This window comes from Lathamus discolor, chromosome 6, assembly GCF_037157495.1.
Source record: "Lathamus discolor isolate bLatDis1 chromosome 6, bLatDis1.hap1, whole genome shotgun sequence".
In the NCBI taxonomy this organism is placed as follows: Eukaryota; Metazoa; Chordata; class Aves; order Psittaciformes; family Psittacidae; genus Lathamus; species Lathamus discolor.
In genome coordinates, this window is record NC_088889.1 from 10,584,226 (window position 1) to 10,603,221 (window position 18,996).

The following is an 18,996-nucleotide window of genomic DNA, read 5'->3' on the forward strand; positions in this document are numbered from 1 at the left end:
CCTTCCCTTTAATCTACTGCCTTCAGCCTGGCAGGGGGGAGGATACAGGATCTTAGGGGTTTTTCTGGGGTCTCTCTCAGGGAAGGCAGAGCATGGTTCCACCTATCTTTCACAAGCTTCCTGATGCTCCTTAACCTTCCTACTTCCCCTTGTGGCTTTGCCACCAGGCTGAGCAGATCATTCACCTGGTAACACCTCAAAACAGCTGTTCTCAGTACTGCCATCTGTTACCAGTGAAAGGCTCTAGCATTCTATGCTGCCTGAGACCTGGATGGCTGTGCGTTTTTGTGGGAGCCCTGTCTGGGTTGCCACATCCATTCTGGTGAGTGCAGGGGATGTAGCTTTCTGCCAGGTGGATACCATAGATAACCTCCTTCTGAGAGTGATGACCACCAACTGAACTCGCCTCTTGAGCTGGTATGGTGACTACACCCTTCCTGCATGCCCTGCCACACAAACTCCACACCATGCCCCGGCTGACCCACCACATTCTGATCACTAGCACTCCCTAAGCTGCTTTTTATAGGCATAGGGGTGACTGTGGTTGCTCTGGCAATGCCCAGGCCTCATCAGCATCTCTGACAAGACCTGTCAGCTACTGGCTGATCTCTCTACTGCCCTGACATTTCCCTGTATCAGGAAACCCTACTCTGCACGAAGACTTGCCACTCTGATGCAGATCAGGCCCACTCCATAGCAGCTCCCCTCAGCGACTTATGGAGTACAGTCACACACATGAAGTATCAAAAGCTTTTCTCTATTTAACCATAGGTCAAAAATGCTACAGAAATGCTGCTTAAAGGGATTCGGGCAATAATATGCTTGCATATATGTAACAATAACACAGGCAAAATTATAACCAAGGTTTCTAATGCCTTAAAAAGAAAGTTTTAGGATCACCCAACTCCTACCTAGTTGTGAGCTCTGGGGGCAGTTCCTTCTCTTCTTCCCATATAAGCATATCTACAATGTATTTTATCACAGAAGGAAATACCCTCCTGGAGTTCTCCATAATTTCTTCATTCAACTGACATTCAGAATTCTGTAAAAGAGGAGATATTCTTATGGAAAAGAAATTCTAGAAAGGAAAAACAAGGTTGTCAGAACACCTTATTACTGTATTTGTTTCAGGAAATTTGTCTTCTCATGATTTTCAAGTGAATTTATTTCACCTAATTTCTTGTCTTGGAAATTATTTCATCCCCAGGGTTCTCATTAGTATTCCAACAGTTCCACCTACTTTTTTTTTTTTTTTTTTTTTTTTTTTTTTTTACACATCCAGTTTTTATCTAGGTATAGACCAGGAGATGTCTCATTAAATGTATAAGGAAACTTCAACTTTTCTTTTCTTTTTTTTAAACTTAAGTTTAAGAAAGCTGGCTAACAGCTTTCTGTACACCTGAAGATATTGGAAGTTTGTTGTCCAGACCAAAATTCTTCCTCTATATTTTTTGCTCTTCTGTGCAGGTATTACATCAAATATTTTGACACTCCTTGAACATCCAAGAAAACCTAATCTCCAAGAAAACCAAACTCTGGTCTTTTCAGAGATCCCATCATAGACCTAAAAACCATTCAAAATATCCCTGTGAACTGACATATTTTCCATCCACCCAGATAAAGCTCATTAAGTGAATTGTCTACATCATATAACATTATTAATCTTTCCCATAAGCATTTGAGCAGGAGAGAAAATAAGGTTATAAGCAAAGAAAATTATTATCAAATTTTCAGAATGAAGCAATCAATATTCAGGTACAAGATACAGATACACTGCAACAACATTTTGGTAAAAGAAGGTTTTAATCCAAAGACCCTGATGACCCACCTTCCCTTGTACCACTTTCCCTTCAGCATGTGCATATATAAACAGTATATAATGTTGTTATTAATATTAATGCAACCAAATCCAATAATTTCATATACAAATAGAATACACAGAGGCTTACATTTTCTAGAGTATTTACGCAAAGATTCCTATGATTTTAGGATCATCCAAACTGCCTACAAAATCTCAGTATGTGTGTGCTTGCCAGAGTGCAAGGAGAAACAAAGATTCTTTCCAAGAATAAAGTTTTCACATGTGACTTTTAGTCCCAAAGTACTAAGAACACTCACCTCTGCAATGCACAATCTGGCATACATTAAATACTAAAGAACAGAAAGAGCAATGTGTTTAATACAGCTAAGAATCATGTTGGTTGGGTTTGGTTTTTTTTTGGGGGGGGGGGGGAAATCAACTATAGTCACATTTATCCATTTATGAAGAAAACTATTTAAAAAAAAAAGGCAGCACCAAATAAAATCATATTGTGTCCATATGACAGAAATGCTAAAAACATAGTGGAAAACAAGTAAAAATGCATAATATGACCAATTGCTTCCAAAGCTCTGAACAACTGTTTAATGACCTCATAAGCATTAGAAGAATAATCTGGATTCAAATATACAATCTAAAATGTCTGCCAATGAAATCACAGTCTATAAATATCACTGTGTGTACATACATAATTTTGGATAAGCTCGTGGTAGATCTTGGTATTAAAGAATGTAAATGTCTGGGGTAATTACTATTTTCCCAGACTGGCAAAGCTATCATCACCTTAAAGTTTGAAGCAGAATGAAAAAAAAAAACCCCACAGTGCTAAGAATAATCAAATTGAACTAAGTTGAAAATGTACTAATTTATTTTTCCAGTATTTCTTTATAGTTTGGTTTTTTAAGCATTAACATATAATAACTAAATATGATAGAGCTGGAAGAAAGTAGAGCTGTGCATAGAGATACTCCAAACAAGAACCTTGCTGTAAGACATGCTGCTCTCCTTCAGTCTGTAGACGAAATCAAAGGAAACTACATCAAAGGGTTTATAAACTATTAAAAGTGGGAATTACTCATACAAGTAGTGAGAAGTTAAATGACGCAATGTGACCTCCAATGCTATCCACATTAACAGAAGTCACAGCAAAATGATATTAAAATACATCTAATGTAAATTGCAAGGGTAAAAATAAAATTGCCTCAGAACCATGCCCAAAAATGTGTAATTATTTAAGCTTCAGGGAAAGGTTCAAAAAACAAAACAGTGGAAGAATGAACAAAGTAGCTCAGATATCAAAGTTCAAAAATAACTAACAACCAAATCTTTATTTTTATTTTCTTTAAACAAATGTGGCAGTACTTTTACCCCATCTCAGACACAAATTCATTAAGTTGCCTGTTTTTAAGGATAAATTTGGGGAAAAAGGTTTTTATATTTCTGGCATAGTGAAGATACTAATTTGGAATCAGTTAGGGAATGGATGACTCCTAAAAGCCTGCAGTGCAGATTCTAAAAACGAAGGATTGCTTTTCTAAGCCCCATATTACATACATACCAACAAGTTTTGTAAATTGTAAATCTCCTCACAGTAAAACTCTTTTGCTTTTTAACTAAGGTTTACTTCGGATGTTTGTAAGGATCCTGTATTTTACTAATGCTTACCTGTTCTTATCTCAGAAATGCTGAAAAATTGGGTGCTTATCTTTAATGTTGTAGATTGAAACTCATCTTCTACTAAGGACTCATTTTTAAAGAGAGGTTGTTCTGTAGATCACTTTAAACTTAAGCTACCTTTTAAAAATAGCAGTGAGTTCCTAAGCAAATTTTACCATATTCTGCATATCATAGAATAGTTAGGGTTGGAAAGGACCTCAAGATCATCTAGTTCCAACCCCCCTGCCATAGGCAGGGACACCTCATGCTAAACCATCCCACCCAAGGTTTCATCCAACCTGGCCTTGAACACTGCCAGGGATGCAGCACTCACAACCTCCCTGGGCAACCGATTCCAGTGTCTCACCACCCTAACAGGAAAGAATTTCCTCCTTATATCCAATCTAAACTTCCCCTGTTTTATCAAACATAGTGTAAACATATCCCTCTTCTTATTTGCTCCTACCTGTTCAGAGAAAGCTTATAAACACCCTAGCATGATATAGCCTCTTCATTTAGAGTAATTAAAGAAATACTGGTCAGGATCATTCAGAAAAGAATGCTTTTGTTTTACAAGCACGCAATAAACTCTTACACTATCAGAAAAAGTGGTGGAAAAGAAATAGGCAAGATGTTTGTTCAAATGCACTTTGCAACTTACTCCCTTGAATCAGCACTATATACTGAGAAAATTCTTACATTATGGATGTCCTTGATTCTCAAAACAGAGAATAAACTGTGAGGTAATCCAAACATCCATGAGCCTCTTCATCATGAAAAATCCCTGACAGACAAGTCTTTTATTGAAAAGGAAGATGGTCAAGCAATGCAATCTGTTAAATAGTTACATATAGCATATATTAATGTACTGATGCATTTTGTTATTCTAGTGGTTGTACTTATGCTCTTTACTAGAGTCTACGTGAGCTGACTGCATAATAACTATATATACTGGCAACAAAAAGCTACTATAATAGTAACTCTTCTCCTTCAAATCCAAATAATTGTCTAATTATATGTTTTCTAGCATTCATGACTCTCAGGTAACATTCATTGTAGGAGTTATGTTCCAGTTTATATGACAGCAGTTACAACACAGCTTTGGACTTGCACAACTCCATGACAGAAGCAATGGTCAAACTAACTCACTGCAGACCAACCAAAGACTTTATCAGAGATTAGAAGATAATTATTACTCGAAGCAGCATGGGAGGTTCCTTGTTTCCCCATCATCACAGGTATGATTATAGTTCACAATAAAGTTTAAAACCAAGAGATACTGTGCCAGCCGCTGTCATTATTGATATGGTCTATCCTTTAACCTTATCTTCATTAGATACAAATGGCCTGAAGAATATTCTGAGCAGTTTATCCTCATCCAAACAGAAACAGAATACTGTGGACTCTGAATGCCTGCAGTTTCCTCTCAAGCTTTGTTTAAATACGGTTTTGAAAAAAGCCCACAAGACTTGGACAGTGAATTTAACAAGAGTGAAACAGTCTTTTGGTAAAATTGATAAAGGTTTTGGTGTTTTTCCTAATGTTTGGGTTTCGATTACTTTATTTTTTATGACACAGCTGTTCTAAAGGAAAGGGATATAAAAAGCAGAATATGCTGTCACAGGTGCAAATACCAGATCTATGAGATCAAAATCTATACTTTGCAGTAAACAGGTTCTCCAGTGGGAAGTGAACATTTCATAAACCATTTTAAAGACTCTGGTCAGAGTTGTTAGAAGCAAAACCTATTGTTATTCTCAAAAGTAGCGTGCTGAAGCAACTGCCCAAAGACCTTGTACAGAGACATAAACTTTAAAGCAGGGAGACCCATCTATTTTGTTTAGAATCTCTTTGTTAAAGTTCTTTATGTGCCTCATAGATCCATGTTTATCCAGGAATCTGTGGAAGAACACTTAGTTCTGAACTGAGACATGAACATTTTGTCTTAAGACCATTACTAAATTCTCTTCATGACATAAGGACGTCTCATTGATCAGCTGGAAATCCGATATCAAGTACCTTATAGCATAAATTTTCCATAGTATCTAAGTGTGGCTTTGAAGCCGGTAGACACAAGAGTTCTCTATCTTCCTGCACATCCTGTATAAACAGTACCAGGAATCTAGCATTGCAAAAAATCCTATTTGCCTTCGGAATGCAAGGACAAAAATGAATACTTCCCAAAGAGGAACTGTGCTAGGTTCTTATTCTTGAAACACCTCTACAACATGCTGAAAAGAAGTATTAAACACATATGTAGTAACGGTGACAAAAGTAAAATTAACCATCTTGGGGTAGCTATCTTGGGGTATTCTAACATTGAAAAAACAATCTGCCTCTTTTGATTACAAGTTTTCATGAGTAATATGTAGGTATCAGCCACATATATCAGATAGCTCAGTACTCACGGGTAAGTACAGCTCAGCAGAATAGACTGGGCTGAAGTAGGTAAACATTACAGTGACAATCTCCAGCTGGTAATCAAATGACCATTCTTGGAGCTTCTGCTAATTTTATCCCTGAAATCCACTAAGATTCATGGTTTTTTGAGGGACGCAAGTGAGGGAAAGCTTTGTTTCATTTTTCCGTAAGACCAGTGCCCTTTATTCTTTTTCCATTTGATTTTTCACCAGATCAAATAGAACACTACTTTTGCAACAAACCTGGGTGGAATTATGGGCCTATTTGCAATGACAAATGCTGAGAGGCTTTCTGGACTGATTATTTCAGGAAGTAGGAATCTTAAAAAAAAATAAAATAAAAAAAAAAAGCACCTGAAGCAACCAATCTGCCCACATTCTGAGAACTACTTATAAATGGCATATTTTTCATTAGTATGCTGCTTTATGAGGTATAATAAGCATGAGACATCATAGCATAAGAGGTTAGTGTTTAGTTTTAAGCATAGGGACTTGTTTTAGTCATAGGGACAGATCACATACCAGAAGCAACTAACAAAAAAACACTTAAATAACACAGTAATATGGAAACCAGAAAATATTATCAAAATCAATTATTGTATCTAAATACTAACCACTGGAAAAACAATTACTTGTAAATAAGAACTAATACACATAGCAAAGAAAAAAGCAAGAAACTGATTTTAATTTCGAATCAAAGACAGAAATGCACCAGATAGGTAGATGGAACTGTTCTATTGGTTTAGCCTATCGTTTGGAGACAAAGGATATTCAATTAATATTGAACACACACCTCAACCAAGGAAATCCTATTTAACTCAACTGGATCTGCCACATGAATTATACAATATATTATACTCTCCTATACAGGTATAAGCAGGGGTTTTTTTAAAGAAGGCAGTATTAATAATATTTACTGTCTTTAAACAATATTCTTACTTCTTTCGCAGAACCTGATGCTCCAGGCTCATGTTTAGTACACAGGGGTCCAGCCTTCCACGCCTCTGTATCCCCACAGTCACAAAATCCACCTCCAGTGGAGCTATGCATCTGTAAGAAGCATTTACTGAAGTCACAAAATACTCACATAACAAGAGAAAAATATAAATGTACATTATTTAAGCCAAATACAAGTATAAATACCTACTTAAAAAATACAAGAGGCACTACATAGCAAATGGACTTTTTAGATAGAAAGACTTATGGGGAAAAGGGGAGACAAACTTTTTAGCAGAAAAAAAAGGGGGACATACAGTTGCCACTGCAAAAAGGTATGTAAATCTAAACCAAATCTAACTAGAAAGTAGGTGAAATAGCCTATGACTGATAAGCGCTTCATGAACGGCAAAATAATAATTTCTGCCTTTATTAGCAAAATTATAGCAAAAGTACTTAATGCTTTTTTTTTAAATAATCTAAACAAGGATATGTATATTAAACATTTGTACTACCTCTACTTCTAGCAAAAAAAAAAAAAAATAATCAGCATCTAAATAACTCCTTGCCACTTAAACTTGGCATTACACTTCCAGAAAGGTACAAATTCTGACCCTTCATTGTAGCAAAAATAGCTCCTTTTCTTACTCTGAATTCCTGATACTGAAAAAATTATAAAAACACTATGTGATCCAATAAAAAGACATTCAACATTGTTATTTACTTGAAACGTTCTAAAATAACCTGATCTAATTAGACAAGGTGTGAGCAAGTGGTTGGACTAGGTGACCTCTTTAGGTCCCTTCCAACCTAAATTATTCTATGAATCTCTAAAGAGTATAATCTGTATTCTTTACATTGCATCTTTAAAACAGAAATGCAGCAAACCTGCTAACATCTGACTATTTCCATGGCTGATATTTTGCCTGAAGTTACTGAAAAACAGGGAAAGGACAACAGCTTCTCAGCCCAGCTGTGATGCCAAACTGCTCTCTGATCATTATTGCCTATTTTCCCTGGTTTTCATCTTGCCTCTCAATAAATTGTGTGCATGCATCTGTAAATAAGAATTGTATTTGCATTATCCAAATAGGTTTGTAAGTCTTTGAATAAATATCTACAAGACATTTTCAAAATCAGTATGCAAAGGCTTGTACACAGGAGCAGAATACAGTATTTTAGCCCCATTTAATTCTGAGATTGCTAGGAACTTCCAAACTCTCACTGAAACATACCTACTTAAAAGCGATTTATGGCCAATTCATAATACAAGATAAATCTCTTCAGTGGATGTCATGTCAATGAACAGAAGGAATAACTGCAAAAAAGGCTAGTCTGCTTTTTGGCCATGAATGGCAATTAAATTGAATACATAATGTTTCTGTACACACACTTCATATATTGTATATATTGTTTTCCATTTCTGCTTCCAAGGCCGTTGAAATAAGAGTTCTCAAAGAAGAGGGCAAGCAAAAAATGGGGGCTGGGAAGGAAACAGTAGATGATACTTTAGGCAGCAAGTTTGCTAAGAGCTATTTAAATTATCCTTTTTTAATTAAAGCATGGGAAGCTCCCAGAGATAACAGATTTAGCTTAAAGAGGATCAAAAAGATATCAGGCAGAGATGATCTGTCCTAGAACAATCCTATCAATAAAACAAACAAAGAAAAAAATACCACTTAACATTTGTTTTAACTTTACCATAGTCCACACTAAACACAAAGTAGTTCATGCAAATCTAAATAGAGGCACAGAGTGGAAATGTAGAGACTGCATCAGTGACATAAATGCTTAAGTTAAGGCCCTTATATACACACACCCATTCTAAATTTCCAAACAGCACTGACTGGGACTCAGGACAGGACTGTTACTTTCAGTCACAGCTTTTTGCTCTGACATACACTTCTGTGATATTGCCAAAGAGAATAACAATGTATGTATTCATAAACACTCCCTTACCCTTTGGTTCTTGAATTAGAAAGTTTCTTAAAAGAAGTTTACACAGTTAGAAACATGAAAGAAAAGAATAAGCAGTAAATCCCAGATTTTTTTATATAAAAATTACTAACAGTTTATATGCAGTTTATCATTACAAAAAAAAAAATAATCTTTGCTAAAGCTACAAGTAGAATTTCTTACAACAGTACTTTTCTACCTTGTACCGGTGGTTCTTGTGAATGCTGTTCTGGAAGCAGTCCATACAGAGTACACAAGTTGGATCAACTGCACAGTCCCTGCAACAAAAATGGTAACTAGAAAATGTTCTAAAACACATGCTGCTCTGAAATTAAAAACAGATTCAAATTATAAAAACATTTGGCTACTCCACATCACAGAAAGATGAAAACCAATCTTGCCACACTTGAACCATGTACTCCAACATGTTGTATCATATTCTATCAGAAACATGTTTGATTTCCACTTTCAAAACTTGTTGCTAACATATTCCTGCTTTTTCTAAGAATAAACAGTTATTAAAAACATAAAAGCCATTATGACTTTGAGGTTAAATCTTTATCAGTTTTCCACAATTGTAGCCAGTCTGCTAATGAAACTTTTACCGCACTTCTGCAAAGCTGTTTCTAACTTTAAAAAGTTAGCAGTTAAAATCAAAGGGGAATTGCTTTCAAAATAAGCCAAAGAAAACATATGTTGAAATCATAGCAACGGTTTCAGTCATGCACTCAAATGATACCTGAAAATTCAGAATTACATTCATGGGCAACCTAGTTCCATTTTTTTCTATGTTTATATATATGTTTACATATGCTTTTTTATGCTGTCCTTATTCCCTAAAACATGGTCACTCTTTTTTCTTTAGAAGCTGTTTCATTCTATGTATAACATGTTTAATGACAACATAGCAAGTTTTTTGTTTTACAGCATTGTTCAACATCTAATTCAAACCTTATTCACAATACATTTAAAATAGTATGGTATTTCTGATTACCGAATTACTTTTCTTTCAAACCTTTACATAATAGTTACAATATAATTTAGTATTACTCTAACATTTATTTATTACCATAAATCTATCACAAGGTGAGTTAAAAGAAAACCAGAAGCATCTGCTGCATTTGAAAGCCCGATTCAAGACTTTATTTTAGTATTTCACAGCATCTATTTTAGCATTTCAGAAGCCTAAAGTAAATGTAGCTTCAGTTGCAGTAGTATCGTATTTTGTATAAATACTACCACATTTTTGCAAGACAGGAGATCAAAAAAAATAAGAGAGACCACCTCCGACATACACAGCTTTGTCTTTTGCCTGCTATCATATAAGAACTAAGCAGATGTAGGAGCAGAATTATTCCTGTTACAGCAGTACTAAACTGCCTTGACCATTCTTTCTCTTTGCACAATCCAATGCTACATTCACTATACATTTTCTAGCAAACACTAAGAACTTCTTCAAAGGCCATTCTCCTTTCATAAGCAACATTAACTTAACCCTAGAAAAAGCTGAAGAGTATGAAACTGATGAAAATGTTACAGTGCAATTCATAAAGTTTACAAGAGCTTTTCTGGACATATTATTTTTTTTTCCTTAATAATATCTTTTGGGTATTTCTGATTAAATTTTCTAGGTTTTTAAATTATACTGAAAACTACAATAAAATATGACAGCACAGTTGCAAACTATACCTACCAGAAAGCCCTCTGTCTTTTTAATATTTTTCCTACTATTCATATTAGTATAGTTGTATTAATTTAATTAATAAAATTAATTATATCAAATCAATGTGCCGCCATCTTTAATACAGTCCAGGATGTGAAAGAAGGTGAAAACCCCATACTCATACCTTATCCAATATTTTTAACCATTTTCAGTACCTTCAGTACACTTTCCACTTCCTTCCCTATTTCTCTGTAACAGCCTGCTTTTCACATACAATTTTCCTCATTCTCACATGGCTTGAAATGTGAAGCGAACGCCAGTGTCAGTTAAGCAAAGACATACCATAGCACATGCCGTGACTAGTGTGCAGCATAACTGATTTTATTAAGCCACTTTGCTGCATTATCTCACATAGGAATATTCATGATAACATACCTTCATTCTTACCTGCAAGAGTATGTTGCCTCCCCTCCTTTGAACACCTTCCCACAGAGCTGGGAGGTTCCACTCTGTTGTAGTTTCTCCAGGAATATGTCTGGGTCTTCCCCAAACAAATAACATTCCAAGGGGTATAATATGGCTGCCTGGACCATTTCTTCTTGTTTCTCCAGCAAAGGGTCCATTTCAGCTGAGTAAATATTTGGCACATGTTTTGCCAAGCACTGAAAAAATGTGGCTTGGAAGTTGAATCTTTCATCACACCGCTGCAAGAAAAGTACACCAATGGAGAAATATAAATGAATAAACAAATATAAAGAATTTAAGATTAAGCACTTCTTCTGTGAACCCAAATTTCTCTACCACATCAGAAGTCAGTTCTGCAAGTAATAAAACCCAGAAAAACATGGTTTCTCAAGAATTTCTCTGCTATTTTCCTTTCAGTACCCACCACAGTAACCTCTGTTCCCTTGAAGTATTCTACTAAAACACTCTTGAGCCGAGTGTTACCAAGTGCTCTGCTACTGTAGAGCAACCCATGCACTAATTAATTTTCAACTACATGCTTTGCAACAGGCCAACACACAAGTGTTGAGGTCTGTTCAGCTGCTGACAAACAGGAACAGCAGCAGCAATAGGTTTCCCTGTCTTAGCTGGGAAAGAAGTTTGGAATTCAACTCCTTAGCCTGCTAAGGCTGAATGCTCAGAAACAATGATCTCTGAAACTGTTACCCTTCAGTACAATTTTGTTGAAACTGGTCATCAGGGTTCAATAGTTACTGATGGAATAGCAGTTCAACTGATTATATAAGCTTAATGTCCTTGAGAAACCACACTAAAATGAAATTTCATGTTTATAAAACAATTAATGAAAGTACTTGTGTTTTGACTTGAGGTTCTTGCTTTTCTTAAACTGAGTTCCTGATCTTCTTGCAACTACTTTAGTTCTCTGTTCTCTCCAACTGTTCTATTTCTGTCCTTCAAATCTAAATATTCTTTCTTTCACATTATTCCCATTATTTTGAAATACCTTTTGTTTTTCACCATTGCAAATCAGACAAATGCTCCTAAATACAATGTCTGCTTATACACAACACTGATTTATGCCAGAAAAAAATAATTTTGCAGAACAAAATATCTATTGATATTTTAGCCATCAGATTTCCTTAGCATTACCCTTAGGTAGCCCATTACTTAATTTATCATGGTGATTTACGATCTCAAAAGTTATAGAAAAAAATTAATGATGGAAAAGAGAAGCCCTGAATAATGTGGTCAAACAGGAAAGCAAATGTGTCCTCAAATCATCCTAGATTATCCCCATTTTATAAGTGCAGGTTACAGAATCACAGAATCATAGAATACTTAGGGTTGGAAAGGACCTCAAGATCAGCTAGTTCCAACCCCCCTGCCATAGGCAGGGACACCTCACACTAAACCATCCCACCCAAGGTTTCATCCAACCTGGCCTTGAACACTGCCAGGGATGGAGCACTCACAACCTCCCTGCGCAACCGATTCCAGTGTCTCACCACCCTAACGGGAAAGAATTTCCTCCTTATATCCAATCTAAACTTCCCCTGTTTAAGTTTTAACCCTTTACCCCTTGTCGTGTCACTACAGTCCCTAATGAAGAGTCCCTCCCCAGCATCCCTATAGGCCCCCTTCAGATACTGTAAGGCTGCTATGAGGTCTCCACACAGCCTTCTCTTCTCCAGGCTGAACAGTACCAACTTTCTCAGTCTATCTTCATACGGGAGGTGCTCCAGTCCCTTGATCATTCTCATGGCCCTCCTCTGGACTTGTTCCAACAGTTCCATGTCCTTTTTATGTTGAGGACACCAGAACTGCACACAGTACTCCAGGTGAGGTCTCACAAGAGCAGAGTAGAGGGGCAGGATCACCTCCTTCGACCTGCTGGTCATGCTCCTTTTGATGCAGCCCAGGATACGGTTGGCTTTCTGGGCTGCAAGCACACACTGCCGGCTCATGTTCATTTTCTCATAAACCAGCACCCCCAAGTCCTTCTCCGCAGAGCCGCTCTGAATCTCTTCTTTGCCCAATCTGTAGCTGTGCCTGGGATTACTCCGACCCACGTGTAGGGCCTTGCACTTGGCATGGTTGAACTTCATAAGGTTGGCATCAGCCCACCTCACAAGCGTGTCAAGGTCCCTCTAGATGGCATCCCTTCCCTCCAGCATATCAACCGGACCACACAGCTTGGTGTCATCGGCAAACTTGCTGAGGGTGCACTCAATCCCACTGTCCATGTCAGTGGTCCATCCATCAAATTGATATCTCTCCAATTTAGAGAGAAGGATGTTGTGTGGGACAGTGTCAAACACTTTGTACAAGCCCAGGTAGATGACATCAACTGCTCTACCCTTGTCCATCAGTTCCACAGCCCCATCATAGAAGGCCACCAAACTGGTCAGGCAGGATTTCCCCTTAGTGAAGCCATGCTGGCTGTCACCAAGCACCTTGTTGTTTTTCATGTGCCTTAGCATGCCTTGCAGGAGATTCTGCTCCAAGATTTTGCCAGGCATGGAATTGAGACTGACTGGCCTGTAGTTCCCTGGGTCATCCAATTTCCCCTTCTTGAAAATGGGGGTTATATTTCCCTTTTTCCAGTCGTCGGGAACTTCACCTGACTGCCATGATTTTTCAAATATGATGGCCAGTGGCTTAGCAACTTCATTCGCCAGCTCCTTTAGGACCCGCGGATGGATTCCATCAGGTCCCACGGACTTGTGTGCGTTCAGATTTTGAAGATGGTCTCAAACCAGATCCTCTCGTACAGTGGGCCCAAGGTCTTCATTCTCACAGTCCCTGCGTCTACCTTCTAAGAACTGGGTGGTGCAGTCAGAGCCTTTGCCAGTGAAGACCGAGGCAAAGAAGTCATTCAGAACCTCAGCCTTCTCCAAATCCTGTGTAGCCAGTTTTCCCGAGAGCTTCCTCAGGGGGCCTATGTTGTCCCTACACTCTTGTTTGCTACGTACCTGTAGAATCCCTTCCTGTTATCCTTAACATCCCTAGCCAAGTTTAATTCTAACTGGGCCTTAGCCTTCCTAACCTGGTCCCTAGCTTCCCGGACAACATCCCTGTACTCAAGCATAAGCAGTTTTGTCAAAAGAGGAGAAACAGCCACCATTTCGTCCAAGACATTTGATTTGTTCTGTATAACAAAAGCACTCCTGTAATCGTTAATGGCTTTTCTGAAGAATATGGCTACAGAAGTATCCCACAATACCACTTGAGGAAGAATCATTAGGAGATAACCTCTTATCTTGCATGTAAACCTGTCCTCCTCTCCTCCTCTGTGGGATCAGACTATTAATACGTCTTCCCATGTGTAAGCACACAGCTCTTCCCAACAGTCCAATCCAGCCAAACATGCAGGCTTCTCCTACATCTAAAAGGACAGTTTGTAGGCTTTTTCCAAATCCTTTAAAATAAGCATCATGTCAGAAAAGGTCAGAGGATGAAGAGCTGTATTTGCCTACAAATAAACAGTGCTATAGAAAGCACAATATGTCATTGATATATCCAATTTTGTCATTCACAAAACACATTTATTTGTGAATACTGCAAATAACAAAAGGAATGAGGGCTAAGGAAGTATAAGGAAAAGAGAAAAAAGTTACTCGCAATTCACTTTTCACCTATAGATCAAGCATCAAATTATATTTCTCACCACTATGACAGATTTTATTATTGTAACAGGTTTATTATGTACATTAACTCAGTAGCCACTACTTCCTTTCTGATGTACATTCTAAGCACAGTCGTGTTTGAATTCTGAAGTCTTTTCACACTAAGTTTGCATTCAGCAATACTATAAAAAGCAGCTCTTCTTTAGCCGCATTCACACACTGACCTTTCAGTGCAAAATGCATGAATTTCAAGACTATTTTTTTGATAGAAATATTAATGTAATCTGTGAGAAGGAATATTAATATTTATAAACATTAAATAACAAATTATGAAAGAGTAGACACTGCCAGCAGAACAAACGAAAACCTATACCTAGTCCAATATTCCAGCTAAAAGAAGCAGTAAAAAAGCTTAGCTTGTGCATCACAAATCTGTCAAGCATGAGATGGCAACACCAGTTACCTGTCAAAACAGCTGGGAGAAGCAGGATTTTAAAAGTAAACACATAGAATGCTGGAGACATAATGATTTCAAGCAAGTGCCACTCAACATCAATACTAAATGCAAAAGGCTGCTTTGCTTTAATTCATGGAACAGTGGTTTCCAGGTAAAAAGATTAGCAGGAGAAGAGATCCCAGAAAACTTTTATTCAGATATTGTCTCTCCACTTGAGCGACCATAAAAGACACTGAAAAGAATAAACATGCAGAAGTTCCCTGATTGCAGAATACTTAACATTTCTTTAGAAAGCAAACTTAAAAACATTCTTGAACTAACATTTTTGTATAAGATTTTGCTTTCAATATTTTAACTTTTCCTTCTGTTTGTTTTGGCTTAAAATTCAGTTTTCTAATGCACTGACAATAAAATTCAACTGCAGTACAGAACACCTAGGCATTATTTTTAGTAAAAATAACCAGCAGACAAGACAATCTATTTCAACCTCAAAGATATAGTCCCCAAATAGAAGGCTTCAAAAAGAAGCACTAGAAATTAATTATCATGTTTGTTCTTCCCTACCTTAAATCAAACTGGATTTTTTTTAGGAGTATAAATTCTATTATCTCTAGAAGGGCATAGTTCAGGGAGTTAAAATGGAAATTTACTGTAGTTTATTGTCACATAAGCATCATACAGTCGTTCACTGGAGAATGTGAAACACATAACAAAGTATAACCAATGTTTTATTAGAGAATCTAAGCTTAAACATATGACTGTTTATGAACATTACATTATGAAATATCTCTTTTCTGACACATAAGTCACATGGCTCCTTTATATAACATCGTTGGGAAGCAGCCATGTACCAAACTTTGGTCTGCACTGGGTATCAGTAATTACACCGAATGATGCAAGTTTGGTTTCCCAAGTTATTTTTTATTGGCAGAACAAGGGTAACCATTCAAGATAGCTTAACATTAACACTGTGCTAACAAAACAACTCTGACCTGAAGACATGAACTGTTTGATTTCTACATTCATTTATACTTTGACTCCTATGCCAAAGCAGGGTGCCAATTAATGTTAAAGATGCTTTAATGATGCAGGTGCTTGCCCATAGGGAGTGAGAATCATAACAGCACAGACTACTAAAGCTTTGTATGCAGTAGAATCTACCTTGATTCCAGTAGTCTCCAACAACTAGCAGCTTAGCTGAACCAAAGCAAACCAGTGACAACAAGAGGAGCAAATGTTCACCCTCAGTTCCCGTTTCAGCTGCTGGACAGCTAAAATTAATGTTGTCTTCTGGTAAACAATGCAGACCCAGACTGTTCAACCCCTTAAAAAGTGCAGGTCAGGTGTCAGTTCTAAATCATAGTCATTGCCAAAACCACAAGAGTGCAGCTTCAGTTCACAGGGTGTAAGTGCTTTAATGCAAACAGGTGCCCAAGAAGACATATGAAGTGAAATCATGAAAGCCTCTCTTTACCTCTATCATACTGCCTACCAACAGGAGACTCTATCCTGAATATGCTACAAAATTAGCAGGATACTACTAAGAAGGTCCAACGGGCAAAACAAAGTAGCCAGAAATTCTAGCAGTAATTCCCAAGTCTGAGGCATGCAATCTAAACATGCCATGTTCCAAATATTTTGGTCAAACATGCATTAGGTAGATAGCAATGTACAATTAACACATCAACACAAGGGGAAACAGGAATTTACTATCGCTTATAAAAAACATGCAAAACATGTATTATCCCTGGAAAAAAATAGCAAAATCATCCTATTTGCAGAGTTACTTGCAGTATTCTGTGAGACTCTGAAATTTTACCTTTTTTTTTTTTTTAAGTTCTGATTATTTGATAGATCCTTTTAATTTTGTTTCTAGAGAAACAAAGGAAAGGCTTTGATTCTTTCCTAGTTTGATCCTTAATGTCTGTGCTGTGTTCTCCAGCCCTCAAAGGGACAGAGTATCTATCAAATTTCTTAGCATCAGACTGCACTTCAAAAATGGCAGCTACTGTAGATTTTGATAAAGAAGTCATTCATTATTTTGGCATAGCTATGTTTGGGGGAAAAAAACTCAAACCGAACAAAAAAACCCAAGAGAAAGAAACAAAGCCCTAGGTTTTTGTGTTGTATTAAGTCCTGTGCACTCAAATTTGTATTACAACCACACAATTTTCCAATTGTCATGCATTTTAAGATTCAGTGTATACATAGTCTAATTCTGCATTGAATGTGTGTACTAAACTTGCGGTGATTCTATCTGTATTTAGCACTCACTTGGCAACTTCCAAATGCTTTCCCTTATGCACCAAAACCAACCTATTTATCCCCAGCTTCTCTACTGCTCTGGGACCTAGAAGCCACTTAAAATAGCTCCATGCTATCAGGAACATACACCTGTTGATATGTTCTCCTGAAGGTGCATACCTCTCACAGCACTGTAACAGTATTACCATATAGAATCATAGAATCATAGAATAGTTAGGGTTGGAAAGGACCTCAAGATCATCTAGATCCAACCCCCTGCCATGAACAGGGACACCTCACACTAAACCATCCCACACAAGGCTTCAGCCAACCTGGCCTTGAACACTGCCAGGGATACTTTATATATATTTATATTTACTATATAAAATAGTAAAATATAAACAGGATATATATATAAAAAATATAAAATAGCCTATAAAATAAATGCAAAAAGTTTCACTTCAACATGAGGAAGAACTTCTTTACATTGAGGGTGGCAAAGCACTGGAACAGGCTGCCCAGGGAGGCTGGAGTTTCCCTCTCCAGAGATGTTCAAAACCCACCTGGACACGTTCCTGTGTAACCTGCTTTAGGTGGCCCTGCCTTGGCAGAGAGGTTCAATGAGATGATCTCCAGAAGTCCCCTTCCTACCCTAAAAATTCTGTGATTACAGCCGAATTACAGCAACCAGCAGTTGCGTACTTTATGCGGACTTGACAAAAGACGACAGATACCTTCACAATCACAGTTTACTCCTGCACTAACAAAAGCCATAAAAATTACCAAGAAATATGAGTAAACATGAAAGCAGACAAGAAAGGCAAAGCCACAGCATTGCTCAACACCATAATAAAACAAAAGCACTTCAGTAGAGCGCATATAGGGATGCAAGCAGGATCCCGGCAATGCTCCAGTCACCTGTTGCAACTTTATGGACTCCACTTCTTGGACACTGATACAAGTGTCCACTATACACTGCTCTGCTAAGACACTGCACTGTTCTAAAAACAGTGGGTTTGGCTATGTGCAACTAAGGGCTTATTCACACAAAAGGATATGGTGGTCTACCTAAAGATGAAATTTTGAACTTACTTAGCTTAACATAAACTGTTGTAAAATTATAAGGACACACCATCTGGTCTAAGCAGGTTAATTTAGCTTAGGAGAGAACAGATTTAAAACTCAAAGAAGTCACTGCAACTCCAAAATAAAATGTCTGACACATATTTCATTAATCTTAAGAAATAACCTGCATATGAATATTAATACCCCCTCCACATTACTACTTGATTACAACATTGCCACAGAACAAAGCTTCTCATATGCATTTTCTCAATTATATAATAGCACTGAATGACACAAAACAAGATCTGAAATATTTCAGAATGCCCAAGCACCTCCATCATGTTTTGCTTTCTAAGATTAAAATTCAAGATCAAGTTATTTTCCTGACTGTAAAGGATATATTCCAATAATAAAGCTTTGCTTTTCTTGTATACCACTACCCACATACATCCACACTTTTCTATAGGGGTATTGACTGATGACAAAAGTGGGGCTTCAGGGAAAAAAGTCCCTTTTCTTCAAAAAGATTACTGAAAAGATATACAAAATATTGAACACTTAGCGTAAATTAAAATTTTTGAAATATTTTAATATCTAAACCCTGCTAATATAGTCCAGATAGGTTGGGTTCAAACTTTAACAGAGGAAGTTCAGGTTAGATATAACTAAGTTCTTCACTGTGAGGGTGG

At 37.2% G+C, this 18,996-nt stretch overlaps 1 protein-coding gene across 2 annotated transcripts in view; it reads right to left on the reverse strand.

Moving 5' to 3' along the window:
- Positions 1-18,996, reverse strand: part of UBR1 (ubiquitin protein ligase E3 component n-recognin 1) — a 68,389-nt gene that overhangs the window by 46,028 nt on the left and 3,365 nt on the right. For both annotated transcript variants that reach the window (XM_065682920.1, XM_065682919.1), the window contains exons 2-5: positions 10,898-11,154; positions 8,987-9,065; positions 6,835-6,945; positions 912-1,042 (exon numbers count right to left, since the gene is read on the reverse strand). In XM_065682920.1, the coding sequence (XP_065538992.1) occupies positions 912-1,042; positions 6,835-6,945; positions 8,987-9,065; positions 10,898-11,154 (578 nt within the window). The remainder of the gene's footprint in view (positions 1-911; positions 1,043-6,834; positions 6,946-8,986; positions 9,066-10,897; positions 11,155-18,996) is intronic.